The 17583-nt window shown below is 50.7% G+C and overlaps 1 protein-coding gene across 4 annotated transcripts in view; it reads right to left on the reverse strand.

Annotated features, from left to right (window-relative positions):
* Window positions 1-17583, reverse strand: part of POU2F3 (POU class 2 homeobox 3) — an 82066-nt gene that overhangs the window by 31158 nt on the left and 33325 nt on the right. For all 4 annotated transcript variants that reach the window (XM_046014178.1, XM_046014179.1, XM_046014180.1 and 1 more), the window contains exon 3: window positions 14346-14380. In XM_046014178.1, the coding sequence (XP_045870134.1) occupies window positions 14346-14380 (35 nt within the window). The remainder of the gene's footprint in view (window positions 1-14345; window positions 14381-17583) is intronic.

Here is a 17583-nt window from a genome sequence, read left to right on the forward strand (position 1 = left end):
TGGACATGTATATGCATTTTTAAAAAACCCACAAGCAATTCTACATCCTCATCTGCACCCATGTGCCTGCAAGCACAGAAAGAGAAGTCTTCTAGACGTATCCGCGCCGCACCGGGAGCAGGAGTTACCTCTGGGAAGAGGGCTGAGATGGGACAGCGATCAAAAGTCTTCCCTTTTTGGGGCACCTGGGTGGCTCAGTGGATTAAGCCACTGCCTTCGGCTCAGGTCATGATCTCAGGGTCCCGGGATTGAGCCCCGCATCGGGCTCTCTGCTCAGCGGGGAGCCTGCTTCCTCCTCTCTCTCTGCCTGCCTCTCTGCCTACTTGTGATCTCTCTCTCTCTCTGTCAAATAAATTAAAAAAAAATTTAAAAAAAAGTCTTCCCTTTTATCTCTATTATTATTATTATTTTTTAACAACCAGAAGGTATTCCTGTATTATTATGTGTGTCATTGCTTTCAGAAAGGAACCTGATGTATGGAATCATTTGGGTACTTCCGGATATCCGCCTGTCAAGGGCAAGATTTCGGGGTGATAGCTCTTCTCAAATATTAAACTGTTGTCAGGTAAAGTGGAAGGACTAGAGGCCTGGAGCTAAGGCAAGCAGAATGACACCTCCAGAGCTGGTGACCCCGGGGGAGGTTGACTGGGGTCTAACAGGAGAAAAAAATGGCCTAATAGTGCCATCCTCTCAACCCCGGAGCGGGCTGCCCTTTGGGTAGTGGGGCCGGAAACCCTGGGTGAGCTTTGGCAGACATGGGGTGAAGGGCCACCTAACAGGGGTGCGAAAGCATTTCATTACATACAATTAATACTTTAACACCAAAAAAAAAAAAAAAAAAGAGCAAAATCTCAGATGGTAAAAACGGAATATATTGAGCTTTATAAAAATTTGCTCAATTTTCTCCTTTTAACATGTCACTAAAACCAAGCTTAGTCATAAGATGTTATATCATGGATAAGTAAGTGTCTTGACATACAAGGTAGAAGGGAGGAGGAAGAAAAAGCCTTTGGGGCAGGGGGGATGGTTAGCTGTCTGGGGAGCCGTTCCGGGAACAGGGCACCTCTGACCTACGGGACTCTTTGGCTCTCAGACTCTGTGTATCTTTGACTCACTCTGGGGTTAGAGGATCGCCCCAAATTTGCGGATGAAAAATAGTCACAGTGCTCTCAGGTGTCACTGGATAACCCAGCCCCCACGTTTCCAAGAACCGGCCAGGAGAGGGCAGTCCCAGGAGAGCCTCATTACCCCCAAGGAGCGTTTGTTAAGGGGCCCCCCCGCTCTGGCTTGGGCTCAGTGGCTTGGTGCTGAAGCCCAACCTCAAAGAGTTTAAAACACTGGGTTGGTCAGAGTGCAGACCGGATCCCTAGACAGTGGGGCCTAGCACTGAGCAACCACTGGGCCTCAGCTAAGGGCTCCGGGGGCCCAGCCAGCAAGCAGCGTTAGGAAATATTCATCTGGGACTGGATGGAGCCCATGACATGACTCTATTCGCATAATTCCAACAAGCTCCCCTTCCTGGGGAAAGGGGTGAGTCTGGGGGGCTCACTTGCTGAGGAAAAGATGACAGGGAGCAGGGCAGCAGGAAGAACAGAAGGGCCTGGAAAAGCAGAGAGAGGAGAGTTCGTGGCACCCAGGACCAAGGGATGGGTGGCGAGGCAGACAGGTTCACACCGGCTACCCCTCAGCCCATTTATTTAGGAAACACTTGCTTAATGTCCACTCTGCCAGGCACTGCTCTACTGTAATAAATAAAATGCAGAGCCTTTCCTCAAGTAGTTCACGGTCTAGTCCAGGAGGCAGACCCACTCACAGTAGGAGCCTGCTGAGATACAGAAGTTGGAGGGGGTGTCCCCGGGGGGCTGCCTGGAAAAGGAGACATTTGAGCTGGGAAAGGGGAATGAAAGCCTGATGGTGGGGGGAGGGGCAGGGGGAGAGGGTGTGTATGTGAGAGAGAGTGGCGGTGAACGTCAATGCCAGAGCTCGCTCCAAACAGAGTCAAGATGCCTGTGGAATTCTCGTTCCTCTCTACCTTCAGGACACCTCCATCCCCTCAAAAAGGATTCTCCTTGATTCTTTGAAGCACCCAGTACTTAGATGTCTTTGGGATCGGGGAGAGAAGGGACCTGACAACCTCTTGGGAAGCTGGACTCTCGGATCCTCTTCCCTCCGAGGCCTGCCTGAGTGTTCCCAGACAATGCTAGACCCTTGCTGTGCTGTCAGATCCTGGGCAGAGGCTGACCCCCGGGTCCTCCTGCTGTTCCCACTTTGCTTTATGCCAAAAAAGTGTCCATCCCTCCCGGGCCCCTGGGCAAGGCCACACTCTGGGAAGTGCCCTGCTAGCCAGGAATCTGCCCTCATGCTGCCAGGCTGAGTGCAAAGGGAAAGCACCAAACCCTCAGAAAGGAAGTTTGCTCTGGTTCATGTCAGAGAGGAAGAGACCTTGCCTTTGGGCAGGTGCATTGTCTCTCCGGGCAGGCAGAGTGCTAGTAACCTGTTCGGGCCTGCTGGCTCTTGCGCTAGCAACTCCTCTCTTTGAGGGTCCCAACCCAGAGCTAGGGGGCACAGAGGCACCCCACCTCTGCCCGCTGCGCGAGTCCACGTTTACCCCCAGTGACTGGGTGTCCAAATCTTTCCAGGCTTCATTTACGGGCTACGCAAGTGGTCTACGAAACCTATTTCCCAGTCCTCAGAGGAGCCCACCCAGAGAGACAGGGTCAAGTTGAAACATTGAAACATTGTTCCTGTTAGGATCACATACGTTCTCTGAGATGTCACCGGGGCGTTGGTGGGGGGTGGTTTGCAAATTAATATATAACTCACTTTAAGCAAATAAATCCTACAGATGACCTTTGGTTCTAAGGGACTGTAAAAAGGCATTTTTCATTACTTGAAAAGATTCAGTCTAGGGGCGCCTGGGGTGGATCTGTCTGTTAAGTGTCTGACTATGGCTCAGGTCATGATCTCAGGGTCCTGGGATCGAGTCCCGTGTAGGTCTCTGCGCTCAGTGGGGAGTCTGCTTCTCCCTCTCCCTCTGTCCTTTCCCCTGCTCGTGCTCTCTCTCTCTCTCAAATAAAAAAATAAATACACTCTTTAAGTTAAAAAAAGAAAAAAGATTCAGTCTAGTATTCCTTTAAATAGCAGGCTCTCTTGGTGAAGAAAAGTAAGATTTAGTTTACAAAACTTGGACTTAGTGCATATCAGGAACCTCCCTCTTAGGTTTAGTGAGATCGTGAGACAGGCCTGTGTTTACCTGGCACAGACGAAGTCTGGCATATTTTTCTTTTTTCTTTTAAGATTTTATTTATTTATTTGACAGACAGAGATCACAAGTAGGCAGAGAGGCAGGCAGAGAGAGGGGGGGAAGCAGGCTCCCCGCTGAGCAGAGAGCCTGATGCGGGGCTCGACTCCAGGACCCTGAGATCATGACCTGAGCTGAAGGCAGAGGCTTTAACCCACTGAGCCCCCCAGGCACCCCTCTGGCATATTTTTCTTATATTGCTCTAGTAACGGGCTGAGTCAGGTCCTAGGGCACAGGGAAGAACCTCAGAGGAAGGCCAGTGGTTGGGGGAAACTGAACAGAACTGCCATCTGGAAAAAGGTGAAACCCAGGCCTCCAGGCCAGTGTTATGGCGACAACACCAATAACTCCTATCATTTACTCATTTACTGTGTCCCAGATACTTTCCATTCAAAAATCTCATTGAACCCTCCTCTTAACAATGCTCTAAGATTCCTGCTATCATTTCCTCCCATTTTACAGAGGCAGAAACTGAGGCAGAGAGCAAAGTGACCAGATGACACAGGGCCAGTTGGTAGAGCTGATTCAAATCCAGGTCTGTGCAATGCCAGAGCTGGACCTCTGACCAGCACACGGTCATCTGTGAGCCTCAAACCAGGGCCAACCCTGCAGCAGTCCATACCAGCAAAATCTGAGCGCCAGCCCTGGGGAGGAGCGGCCAAGAAACAAAAGCAAAACAGGATGTAAACCAAGGATCCTTGGGGGTTGCGAGCTAAGGGGATTTTAGTAGCCACACAGGGCAGAGGGAGGGGAGTCCTGACACTTGCTGTGATCTCAAGCAGTGGAGGTCCGGGGGGCTACGGGAGCGGTGGGGACAGCTGCAATGAGCAGAATAAGCTGGGTTTGGAGACAGCAGACCAGCACTGAGCACAGTGCCTGTTCGCAAGGAGACGCTGAATCAAGGTAAGCTGAAGACGCCCTGGCTTGACCACCTACCTGCAAGTCCCTTGACCATTTTAGGGAACTGAACAGCTGCATAGATAGGAGCAGCTCCTGAGCCCCGGGAGCGGCCTTCAAAGCCATTCTCCCGGCTGGACCAGGAGAAGGAAGTTGGAGATGGAGAAAGTGTATTTTCAGCTGCAGCTGGGAGTCTGGGAGAAATAATTCCTTGGTTACCAGAGCTGCCTTGACAGCCCTGTGACTCCGGGGCAGAGAGAAAGCCAGGTCCCACCCCTACCCTGCAGGCACATACCCAGGCAAACACTCCTCTCCCTGTACCCTTCTCACGCACAGGCCTAGGGAGGGGGTGCTTCTCGTGGGGCCAGGGGAACCCTCTGGGTGGGAACCCTTCTTCACCCCACCCTTTACCTGGCACCCTTCCCTGAGCCGGCAGATGCTATCTCTGCCATCCTAGCTGGCAAGCCGCGGCCATGAGAGGTCTGCAGGGGCCGGGATGAGTGAGAAGGTTCTGGAAATGTGGAAAAATACTGTACGGGTGTCAAACGAGGGGCTCTGGGTTACGTGAGGTCACCTCTCACCCACAGGAGCACCCTCTCTCTCTCTGTCTTTTGCAGCAGGGTACAGTCAGACAGACCTATTGTGTATGTGAGCCCCACCTTGGGTAACTTACTTAACCTCTGACTTATAGTTTCCCCAGCTATCTAATGGGAATAATAAAGCTCACCTCACCAGGCTGTCGTAAGAATTAAGTAAGAGCGAACAAGATACAACTCTATGTAAAGTGCCCAAAGCATTCCATCATCCTCGGTTTGAATCCTGGCTCTAAGCAAGTCCCTTGACCTTTCGGAGACTCAGTTTCTCCATCTGTAAAATGAAGAGTGGAAAAGCTACTGCCCTGGGTTGCTGACAGGTTTAAATGAGCTACTAGTCATGAAGGACTCAACCCAGTGGGGCTGTGAAGCCGAGGACTCCAAAGTATTGGCTTCTTCTGCAACTGGGGCCAAATCCGGCTTCCCTTTCAATATGGTTGCTCCAAAAAGACTCCCGCATGAGAGGGAGAGGGTCTGGTCCATCAGCAGAGTCTGCATGCAGCAAAGGCAGCTCACTGAGATCCCAAGGGAAGTCCTCCTCCGTATCCCTGCAGAATCAGAGGGTTCGGACGCTGGCCTCATCACCCCGCGGCTCTCCATCCCACACCTGCGCAGAGAGAAATAGCCCATCTCTATGCCCCCATCCAGCCAGTGCCCGGGCCAGGGCCCCAGAGGGGCTTTGCGCTGGTGTTGGCGCCATCGGGTAACCCGGAGTATACAAGGGACAGGCCTCCTGAGAATCCACAGCCTCTCCGATCTGCTCCTGGACACCCTGCTCTCAACAAGGCTTGGTCCATCCAATACAGGGGCCGACGTCCGGGGCCACAAATGTGAAAACAGCTGCACGTGAGGCCAGAGAGAGCCAAGCGTGGCTGGCAAAGGAAGACAAATCCCCACCTCTCCAAAAACAAAGACACTTATCACGGCTTCCCACCCAAGCTGAGGGTCGAGGGAAGGAAGCTCAGCTTGAGAGCTCAGGGAACTCAGAAAAAAATTACCATTCTAGTAGCATCAGCCGCTTATCTAAACTGGTGCGAGCCCAGCTCCGCAGCCACACAGGGAGAGGAGAGGACGAGAAAATTATGGGTTCTCGTGCATCAGAAAGTAATAGGAGCTAATGTTTATGGGTCGATTACCGTATGTCAGAAACTATTTGGAGTTATAAATCTCAGCCGTAATTACTCCTTACGACATGCTTAGGAAGGAGACACTCTCACTGCTCTCGGCTTCGGGTGAGGGATAGGAGGCCCAGTACGATCGGCTCAGTCCCGCTGTCTGATGCCCCCACCCCCAAGACAAGCTGGGCCGTGGAGGGGGCAAGGCTGGGCCGTCTGGAGTCCGGCGGGCCTGGCTTTCAACTCGCTTCTGGATGGCGTGATTGTGGGAAAATTCCTTAACCACTCAGCACCTCGGTTTCCTTATCTCTAAACCTGGAATGATCCCATCTGCCTTACAGGGCTGCCAAAAGTATTAAATGGAATAAGGGATATTTGGCACTACGATAATAGCTAATAATGGATTTTGTACTTGGTGCCTGCACACGGGCAGGATCCAGTAAATACAATTATTCTTGTATTATCTTGACCACAGTGGGGAAATCCCTCTGGAGAAAGGAATTGAATCTTACCCGTCACCTCCTGCCTGCAAATTAATTCTGTGGTCCCATAACCTAAGGCATTCGACGAGCCCAGCTTATCCCCTGACATGGCCCTTGTCCTGACATATTTAGGAATTTCTCAGACCTGCCTCTTTCACAGGATAGCAAGTCCGTTCTCCGAGGGCAGAGGCTGGGTGTGTTCTTTCTGGGGTGTCTCCCGCCGGGGTGGGAGCCTCTGTTTTCCACCACCTTGGATCTCTCTGTGGAAGGACCACAGCCACGGGCAAACTTTGCTCTCCTGGTAGAAACGACCTGTCTGCCTGGTGGGTTCACCGTCTTCGCTGGGGATGACGGCCAACCTCAAAATCGTTTTCTGAAACCTGTGGGGTGGTTCTTCCGGCTACTGGGGAGGCTCGATTTGCATTTACTGGGCAGAAGGCAGGCACTCTAGACCAGCTGCAGTGCAGAAGGGGACTGAACGAGAAGCACTCATGCTCCAGGCGACTTTCACTCAACTTCCAAATGCCCCATCGGACATCTGTGTCAGGGAGCAGCCTGCCTCTAATTCTGAAAGCCTCGTACCCAGTTCATTGTTTTTTTTTTTGTTTTGTTTTTTTTTTATGAGTACCAAGTATCTTTTGTATACTTTTAATAGGCACTGGCTTTTTTCTGGGGATGCCATTTTTGGTGTGAATTGAGGAAAGATTTTTATCTTAGGAAAGTTAACATTTTGGAAAATCATGGCTTTTAAGCTGCCAATAGAACATACCATTACCAGTCTGTATTTGTGTCTGCTGCCTGGGCACTAGCCTGCTACTAGCCGGTTGAACCTTCCCAGGGAGTACACCCAAGGACTTGCTTGCCGAAACAGCTATTATTTTATTTTAAATTTTTTTCTCCTTCTTTTCTTCAGATCAGAGCATCCCCGTGGATGTTTACTTGTGTTTTCTATAAATTCCATTCTAGGAGATTCAGGGGGCTTTCTAGAATCCTCATTCCAAGGGACATTGGGTCTGATAAGGCTGAGAACCACAGTTTTAGAAGGAAGTGGGTGTGTGGGGGTTGGTCCCTTCTGGTCCCTCTGTTCAGACCTGCCTGTTGGCTAGCAGGGGACTTGAAGGTCTGTCCTCCCCCAGATCTACCTGTGCCTCGTGGCTGAATTTAATCCTGAAATAAGGTCTTTGGAAGCCCACTGTGGCCCTGAATCAAAATCACGTCCCCAACACAGTTCCGTCAGGCTCCTATACCTGATTTTCAATTCCTTTGGCACCTCAGAGGGGGAAAAATGAAGGATGGTATGTCTCAACACTTGAGGTTGGGGAAAATGCAGTTTGCTGGCTTCTCATCTTCTTCTCTCTCTTAGCCTGCCCCCGCACCCCCCGTAATCCCGTCTCCACTTGGAAGCATGGAACCAGAAGCTGAGTGCCCTGCAGAGAGAAACAAGCCTCAGAGGATCGACAGCCTTGCCATCCTTAATCCCCACCCCCGACTCCGAGGTCCTACAGGGTGATCTTAGAACACCCCCCCCCCGACAGTTCATCACCCTGACCCCTGCCTGGCAACATGTACCTGCTCGGCTCTCTGAGACTTGCAAAACCAGCCCCACTGGCATTAATATTCCAGTGCCGGGGACCTCCCTTTCCTCCACTGCATTTTCTTCCCCCTGGCTGGGAGCTCCTGTGGGCAGGACCCATATTCTAGCCCCCTCTGACTCCTTACTAGCCAGGGAAGTACGGGTCCGTGGTATGAATTAGCCGAACTTGGTCAATCACTTCCTCCCCTTGCCATCTGGGGCTTGGCAGCTCTAGCGCTGGCTCTCCCGAGGCTGCTCCCTGAGCGCCCAGGGAAGAATGCTGACTGTGCCATCCTGGCGGACCCTCCCCTGCCAGCCTGAGAGCCTGGTCTGGCCTGGCCTGCATTCCCCTCGTGAGGCCCCCTGGAGAAGCCTCTCCATCATTCTGGACCCTCAGAGGCTCCTAATTCCCTTAGGCTGAATTTTGTTGATTTTAGAGAATTTTAGAGAAGACGCCCCACTGAGCCGATTAAATACGACAAATCCACACGTACTGGGAGCAGCCAGAGAACCCTGGTGGTTCACGCTCCAGAAAGAAGGAAAATCCCATCCAACGTAAAGCTTAATGCTGTGTGGGGGCACGCAGGGGCAACTGCTCCCGGCTAGCTGGCATGGCGGGCATGGGGCAGTCATCTATTCGTGCAGGTGAGCTGAGAAAGCTGTCAAGCCTGGGACGGAGAGAAAACCCCCAGCCACTGATCCTCAGCTTTGGTGGCAAGAAGCTTAGGGACGAGGACACCTGCCAACTTGCGTCCCATATCCTTCTGGACTCAGAGAATTCTGGCATCCAGCAAGATGGCACTCAACAACACACACAGAAACATTGCTCTGATCTGTCTGGCGGAAACTTGTGGCCCGTGGGAGCAAGGGATTCAGAAGTCACCAGAACAGCACAGCATGAGGCTTCCCAAGGGTGCCCCTGTCCCTGTGGACTCTCCAAGCCCCTGGAAGCCAATTCTACCTTCCAGCGTCCTTCTGAAGGTAACTGTTGGTCCAAAGAGTGGGCAATGGTGACGGAGAGCTGTCTCCTGGGCTTCTGAACTCACCAACAGGGCACCCAGCCCTGCTACCCTCTCAGATGAGTCCTGCTTCTCTCCTAGGCTACACCCTCCAGCGGGCCTGCCCTCTGTCCGCATTCTCTCCTTTCTGTCTCCTATGCTGATGGCGTTTCCTAACCCGCCACAGGCTCACACCCACCGAGGTCTCCCTCATTTTCCAAAGCCTTCCTCACACACTGTCTCCACTTTAGGCCAACACCCTACCCCTTTGTCACCGCATGAGCACGTCTCTGTCATTTCCGTAACTCCGGCTCGCCCCCGACCTGCAGCAATCTGGCATCTGCCCTTAGCACAGACACCGCGATGAGAACCTGTGTTCAGGCTTCGGGCTCTACAACACCTTTGCAGTCCTCCACGCTGTGGCTCTCCCCACTGCTATGAAGATCTCTCCTTTGTGGGTGTGGTTCTCCTCCCCATCCCTTTGACCAGTCTTCCTTGTTCATCTCGTCTATAGGCACCCACTCCTCAGCCTGTCCCACACGTGGTTCTTCTGCAGGTCTTCCCAGGGTCCCCATCCCCTTCTGCACACCATCTCCAGGGGGTCTCCCTCCCTCCCACTACTTCAGTTAACACGATTCAGTGGTGACTCCCTGCTATGCACCCTGACCTCTCCCCTGGGCCCCAGATCCCAGTTTCTCTCTGTGTTACTGGTACCTATAGCCCATTCTCTGCCTTCAGCTTCTCCCATCATCTGGACATACTTGTTCTACCTTCCGATCTCCTGAGCTCTGCTTGCAGTTCCTCTAATGCTTAGCATCCCAAGCTAGAAACCTAAGAATTATGCTGGACCCTTCCTTTGCCATCTAGTCCAAGCTGTTGCCAAAATCCTCTTGACTCTCTATCAGAGACCGTCTATCTCTCTCAAACCTGGGTCTCTCCATGCATACTGACACGGTCATAAAAATAGCAAATACTTATACAGTTTATATGTTCTAGACACTTACCCAAAAGGCACACACACTCTCATTTGACTTTTGCAACAGCTCTGTGAGATAGGTACCATTATTCTCCCCATTTGCCAGATGAGGAGATTGAGGAACATAGAAGGTGAGGAATTTTCCCAAGGCCACACAGCCATGATTCCAGCCCAGGCAGTCTGACTCTGTGTTCATGTGCTTGACCTCTTTGCTCTAATCCCTCTCCTGAGGTTTGCCCACTTCTTCCTACCACAACAGCATTCCATCAGGCCTCTCCCTCATCCTTCCTTCCCCTCTCACCCACACCCCCTCTAATGCCCTTCCATTAAACGAAACTAGTCATGCTGGAAAACACCTAGTGGTTCCCTACTGCCCACAGGAGAAAATCCCTTGCTGTGCGTTCAAAGTTCTTCCAACTTGACCCGACCCACAACTCTGGCTTCACCTGCCTCATCTCCCTCCGTGTTCATCTTTCTCACACTTCCCCTGAAGCCATGCCCTTTCTCAAGGGAGCCCTCACGGACTCCGATGCCTGGAATATTCTTGCCACCCTTCTCCACCAGTCAAATTCCTTACTCCTCCCCTGTCCCCCAATTCAGACACCATCTCTTTGGTGATGTCCTCAGGCAGGGATCCAGGAGCCCAGCTCTACTGGTCTCTCATGGAATTCACTGCACAATTTTGTAACTTATCTTCTTACTCCTGACACCCCCTACCCAAAGCTTCAGAATGACTAAATATTCAAAGAATGAATGATGGGCCCCACAGCCAGCCTGCTGTGTCCTTCTGCCGCTGCCCCTACATTTCAAATGGTTCTTTTCACCGGATCACACAAAATCACAAAGACTGGAAAGATATCATGGGACTTATTTCCTTCCCCCCATAGTGTCCCGCTCAGGGTGAAAAAATGGCCGGACAGTCTCTCCCCTATTTCTCTTCAAAGAAACAAATGAAAGGAGAGTGGGAGTCAAGCCAGCCAGTCAGACTAGGGCATGGAAGAAATAAGGGGACATGACAGACAGACAGAGAGATCTCCTCATGCAGACGTCTTCACTCTGTGTGAGGGAAACTGAGGCCCGGTTAGATGAAGAGGTTTGTCTAAGGGCAACGACTAGGGAGAGGTAGAGAAACACGTTGGCACCAGGACATCCGCCTTCCCAGCCAGGGATCTGGTCTTATCCTGTTGCCTCTCCACTTTCTCATCCTTCCAGGGGCGGCAGGCAGCACTGCCCCTGGGTCCCTGGGTCTTCCCACAATTCTCCACACAGGCTCAGGCTGCTTTCCTCGGACCAGGAAGTGAACAGGCTCAGTGCGAAAAACTTCCTGATGAGCCATCGTCCCTTGCTCACGCAACTGTAGGACTGTGTAGCCAGGACCTGGTTGCAACTCCCAGTTGCACCAACTGGCTTGAGGCTTCGCAGCCGGGGCTTCACCGAGGGCAGCAGCTCATCCTTTGCTCTCGGCGTCTGCCAACCCCTTCTTTGTACCATACCAGGCTGCTCCTACACAACCACCCTTTCTTCCCTTCCCCACACCCTCTGCCTCCCATTTCCTCCCAGTTAGTCACAGTGAGGTCACACTCAGCCTTTGGCTCCCAGGCCTCTCCCTGAGGATGGTGCATGTGCTGGGAGCGGAGAGTGGAGAGAATGTAGAGGAGGATGCAGCAGGGCATCATGGGAAAGATGGGCTCTGGCGTCCAAGAGATGTGGGTTCGCATCCTAGCTCTGCCGGTTGGCCAATCATGTGGCCTTCAGCACATTAGTTAATCTCCCAAATCCTTTGCCAAAAAAAAAGGTGGGGCTGCCTGGGAGGCCCCTTCCTCGCCTGTCCGATGGGGATAGTAACCCATGGTTTAGAGCAGGAATTTGATGAGATCAAGTGCCCAAAGCCCCTTGCACAGAGCTTGGCAGACAGGGAACGTTGGTTTACTTCCCTCCTGGTGAAGTGTGGAGGTATGACCGTCAATGCAGTGGCTTAAGAGATCCTGCCCCCCCCCCCCCACCATAGGTCTGCAGGGGGCCGGAATGAATGTGAAGGTGTGGGTGTCCATGTCGGATGGCACTGAGGGACAGAGTGACAGGTAGCAGGGAGGTGCCTTGGTGGGGGACACGGAGGTGTATGCGTGTGAACGGAGGAGCGCTCTGGCCTAAGAGTATAAAGCAGTGTAACCCGGCTGAGCCTCTTTCTCCAAAATTCCCCCGTTCTTGAAAGGAGAGACCTGTCATGTCTGTTCTTGTCAGTAATGAGAAATCCAAAAACCCTTTCCAGGGGAGGGAGGAGGGAATAACCCATCCCATGCTAAGTGAAGCAAACTCAAGTGAGGCCCACTCCTGGCAGAAGCCAGCACACTTTCTCCTGCCTGTTGGAGAAACCACACCCCAAAAGATGTTCAAAGGGCCGGGGGCCTCTCTGGAGGCTGCCTAGGGCCAGAGGGGCTGCCCCCAGCCTCGTCCCAAGCACGAAGGTTTCTCAAGCTTCCAAAAGATCACATAGGCAGTTCAACCCACTGGGCCTGTGGAGCAGGCCACCTCCGGCCTGGGCTGGTGTGGTCACACCTCCTCCCCATGCATCCTCTCCTAAGGGCCTGGGACACTGAGGGGGTGGGGGTGGGGGTCCCAGGCTACCATCTTGCCTTCTCAGGGTGGAAAGCACAGTGCACAGGACCCATCCCAGCCTGCTTAGGACTCTGCTTCAGGATCCCAGAATCTTTGGGAATCTCCTCCATCCTCCCGCCCTGAAAGCAAACCTGGCAAAACTATCCCTGAGAGGAGAATCTGTCTCATATGCAAAGACCGTGGCTGAGAAGCTGATTCTACCGTCTTTTTCCCTTGGTGTCTCTTCCGGTGTTTCAAAAACCAAGTTGGCGGCACGTCCTTCCTCGTAGCTATGTCTGAAACCTCTTTCTGTTTCAGGCCTCGCGTACAGAGAGAGTCGTTGGCCTCCACTCGTCAGCCAACTTCCATAGTGAACAAAATGCAGAAAGGGCCTGCCTGAGAGGTTTTGGCTTCGGACTCCAGATTATTGTTCTCTCTGACCACGGAGGATAGACCCAGAGAGTCCCCAGCCCTTTAGGAAATGTCAGTAGTGACTTCGAATCACTGTGTAGATAAAGGAGTCGGATCTCCGGTCCCACCTCAGACTGTCACCTAAACTTGGACGCAAAATATCAGAGCTAGAAGGAAATTATGTTTCTCCAATGCCCCCCCCGACATTGGATTTTCTGTCTTCCCACCGCATTCTTCTCTGCCCGACAGAGTCCTGCTCACCCTATCGAGCTAAATTCAAATATTACCTCCTCCATGAAGCCCACCCTGATCTCCCAGGGAGAATGAACTCTTTCCGTTTCTGCTGGACACCATGCTTTCTACACATCTCTAGCAAAGCAGGGATGCCAGTATAATATGATTATTCCCTGAGGAGCCTCTCTCCTCCCTCTCCCTCTCCTTCTCTCCCTCTCTCCCTCTCCCCATGCTAAGCTCCTCCAGGGAAGAGATCATGTCTTAATTTTCTTTGTATTCCCACATCTGGCATAGTACACATGCCCTTCCCACCTTGGCCAAATTTAGGGAATTGATTAAATTTTCCGCTGAGAAAACTCAGACCACCTTAGTTTTCCTCCCCCCAACATACCCTCCCACATCTGCTCTAGCACCATGCCCTGTCCGAGCCCTCTCCCTCAGTTTCCCTCCAGCCCCTGATCTCAAGGGGAAAATCCTCTCTCTCTGCTCCATCCTTCCCGTCACATCCGTCCATCTCACATCCTGTCCAACACCACCTTGCCTCCACCCGAAGCCCTCCCAGACTAACTCGAACCCCACACAACTCGGTTTTCTTCAAAGGCGCCAAGCTTGGGTCTACGTTGACCCCACGAGCCAGGTTATATAGTTTGTCCTGGGCCCTCTTGTTCTGTTCCTCCTGTTTGGTCCCCTGTCCTCCCCTTTCAGTCAGTAGTTCCCTGAGGGTCCCAGGTCCTCCATCCTTGGTACCTCCATACAGTCCTCTCCGTACAACTGGTCCACGCGGACTGACTCACCCAAGAGGAAACTCAGACTAAACGCCGTGATGGGAAGAGAGCTGTGGTCTCAGATTCTGCATCACATCAGGCTAGAACTTAACCCTAAGCAAATGCTCCATTTGTCAGCACTCTATTTTGAGAGGGTAGTGGAGACCCCAACATTGGATTGTGGCCTGGGGGAGGGGCTGGACGCAAAGGGCCACGATAGGCCCCTTCCAAGCCAGAAAGCTATTGACCCTATGAATAAACACCTTCAAACTTGACATAATCTTCTTCTCTCTCCCACACCTGATGTCTTCTAAGTGGCCGCCCCCCTATCCATTTGTAGAATATACAAATATATTCCCCCCACCCACATTTACAGAATAAAGGTTTTCTTTCTGAAAGACCTTACCTGCCTGTTGAAATCTAGGCCATTTCGGTCATTTCCTGAAAGAGATAAAAATGAAAATATGAGTTGCTAGCTGGACTGGAACAGACTGAGAGTTAGAGGGAAATGGCGATGAGGGGAGGAGATTGTCTAGGTTTTTGAAAAAGAACACCCGCTTCCCCTGCGGCCAGGATCCTCCTACTTATCCTGTTTCCTGGAGAGGTCTTTGGAAACTCTCCTCCAAGGAGGTGGATTACCAGGAAGACTGACTCGTCGGAGGTCACACAGAGTCACCCGGGATTGAACTTGACATCCCGAGTGTGTGTTCTGCTGTTCTCCCTCAGACAGAGCACAGGCTGTCGTGGCTAAGCAAGGAATGACAGCTGAGGGTCCTCAGCCCAACACAGTTGCCCCATCCTGACCCTCCTGGGGAGATGACACCTAAGTCATGTCAGGGAGACAGGTGTCTGTCTTTGCTTCTTCCCCTCTGGCTTTCATTTCTTATCTATTCATCTCTTTCCTTTCACAATGGAACAAGTTATGGTGGGAAAAGTAAGTGTGTGCTTAATAGAGGAAAATCTTTGGCACAGAAAAAGTATAAAGCAGCAGAAAAATCACTTTGCTGAGGGGCAGCTGTAATTCATATTTTTGTATATTTTATGGTCTCTTCTTTTTTTTTAAGATTTTATTTATTTATTTGACAGAGAGAGAGATCACAAGTAGGCAGAGAGGCAGGCAGAGAGAGAGGAAGGGAAGCAGGCTCCCTACTGAGCAGAGAACCCGATGTGGGGCTCGATCCCAGGACCCTGTGATCATGACCTGAGCCAAAGGCAGAGGCTTTAACCCACTGAGCCACCCAGGCGCCCCTTATGGTCTCTTCTTATGCTTGTTTTTCCTCACTGATACTCACCGCCCTATATAAATTTCACCCGGCTTTTCCCAGTGAACATCATTAATATCTCCCCTATACTATTAAGGGACACCATAAATCTTTTTTTCCTCCTATGCTTGCAAACATCGTTTTTAATGGTTCCCTAATATTCCCTTCTGGGGACTGTAATTTGCTTAAATATATACCTATTGTTCGGGGACTTCCCTCCATTGTTAGCTACAATAGTTTCCTTTTCCTATAACTTTCTATGGCAGTGATGTGCCTGGGTGGCTCAGTCAGGTAAGCATCTGCCTTTGGCTCAGGTCAGGATCCCTGTGGCCTAGGATGGAGCCCCTCATCGGGCTCCCTGCTCAGTGGAGATCCTGCTTCTCCCTCTACCTCTGCCTGCTGCTCCCCCTGCCTGAGCTCTCTCCCTCTCTCCCTCTCTCTCTCTCTGTCAAATAAATAAATAAATAAATAAATAAAATCTTAAAAAACAAAAAACAAAAAACAACCTTTCTATGGCAAGAGTCACCAAACAAGCTTCCTTTGTGTGCCATGGCTGCTGGTTCTGCAATAGCATTTACTAAACACCATACACTCAGAGCCTAGCACCGGGGTTAGTACGTAACAGGAGTTCAAAATATACTGGTTGAATGAAAGAATAAATGAACAAGCAAAAGAATTCAGAGCTTTCCATCAGAAAATTCTTTTGCTTTTCATTGCATCTTCAATAACTTTGGAATAAAGTCTCCATTTCTTAACACAACACTCAGCGCCCCATAGGACTGTCCCTCAGGATCCAACCTGCTCCCTCCCAGGTACTCAGAGGTCATGCACAAACACACCAAGCCTGTCCTGTTTCCGCACCTGCATGCACCACGCCCTTTCACAGAGTTGGTTAGTCCCACTCCGCTCTGGACCCCAGGAGCCCCCGCTGCCACCACATGGCACATCATGGGATTCCTTTTTTGTGGGCCTCTCTCTCCCACTAGACTATGAGTTCCGTGAAAAGGGGGACATGACATCCATTCTCAGTGGCCACCATGGTTCCTAACACAGCCCAGTGTCTCAAGAAATGCCTGGTAGAAGAATGAATGGGATCTAAGAGAATCCTCTGGAGCTTTAACTTAAGTTCCCTTGCTCTGTTCTGTTCTAAATGAGGACAGGGGAACATGTCCCTTCCTGCATGGTTGTGAGGGCACCAGCAAGTTGAGAGCAGAGGATGAAGAGGGATGGGGTCATGAGAAGGGCCTACAGGGAGACACGGATTGACCTCTGGATAGCAGTCTGATTTTGAGATTGATTAATATATAATATCAGCAAGCGGAGCTAAAGGTAGGAAGGGCCCACGATCTGAAAGCAGTTGCACATAGAAAGGCAGACCTAAACGTAAAATTGCTTTTAATCTTTTTTTTTAATTGAGGTGTAACTGACATACAATATTAGTTTCAGGTATACTGCGTGATTCAACATGTACACATTGTGAACTAACCAATCACCCAAACATTCACCACGGTCCATAGTTACAAAGTTTTTTTCTTGCAATGAGAATTTTTAAGATCCACTCTCTTAGCAACTTTCAAATATGCAATCCAGTGTTATTAACTATAGTCACCATGCTGTTCATTACATCCCCAGGACTTATTTTTTTTTTTAATTTTTATTTATTTGATAGAGAGAGGGAGACCACAAGTAGGTAGAGAGGCAGGCAGAGAGAGAGAGGGGGAAGCAGACTCCCCGCTGAGCAGAGAGCCCGATGTCGGGCTCGATCCCAGGACCCTGAGATCATGACCTGAGTGGAAGGCAGAGGCTTTAACGCATTGGGCCACCCAGGTGCCCCCCCCCCCAGGACTTATTTTTAACTGGAAGTTTTGACGCCTTTTATCCATTTCACCTATCCCCACCCCCCACCTCTGGCAACCACCAATCTGTTCTCTACATCTATGAGCTTGTTTTTTGTTTTATTTTTCCTTGTTTCATTGCTTGCTTTTTAGATTTCACATATAAGTGAGATCATATGGTATTTATCTTTCTCTGATCTATTTCACTTAGCATAACGCCCTCAAGTTCTGTCCATGTTGTCAAAAATGGCAAGATTTCATTCTTTTTCATGGCCAAATAATGTTCCAGATTCCAGGCTATGTGTATATATACATACACACGGCATATTTTCTTTACTTATTCATCCACCAGTGGACACTTTGGTTGTTTCCATGTCTTGGTAATTATAAATAATACTGCATTGAACCTGGGAGGGCAGAAATCGTTTTGAGGTAGTGTCTTCACTTTCTTTGGATCAATACCCAGAAGTGGAATTGCTAGATAACCCAGGTAGTTCTAGATTTTAATTTTTAAGGAGCTTTTACCTTAAAAAAAAAAATCCTTCCA

The sequence above is a fragment of the Meles meles genome, chromosome 8 (genome assembly GCF_922984935.1).
Source record: "Meles meles chromosome 8, mMelMel3.1 paternal haplotype, whole genome shotgun sequence".
Lineage (NCBI taxonomy): Eukaryota > Metazoa > Chordata > Mammalia > Carnivora > Mustelidae > Meles > Meles meles.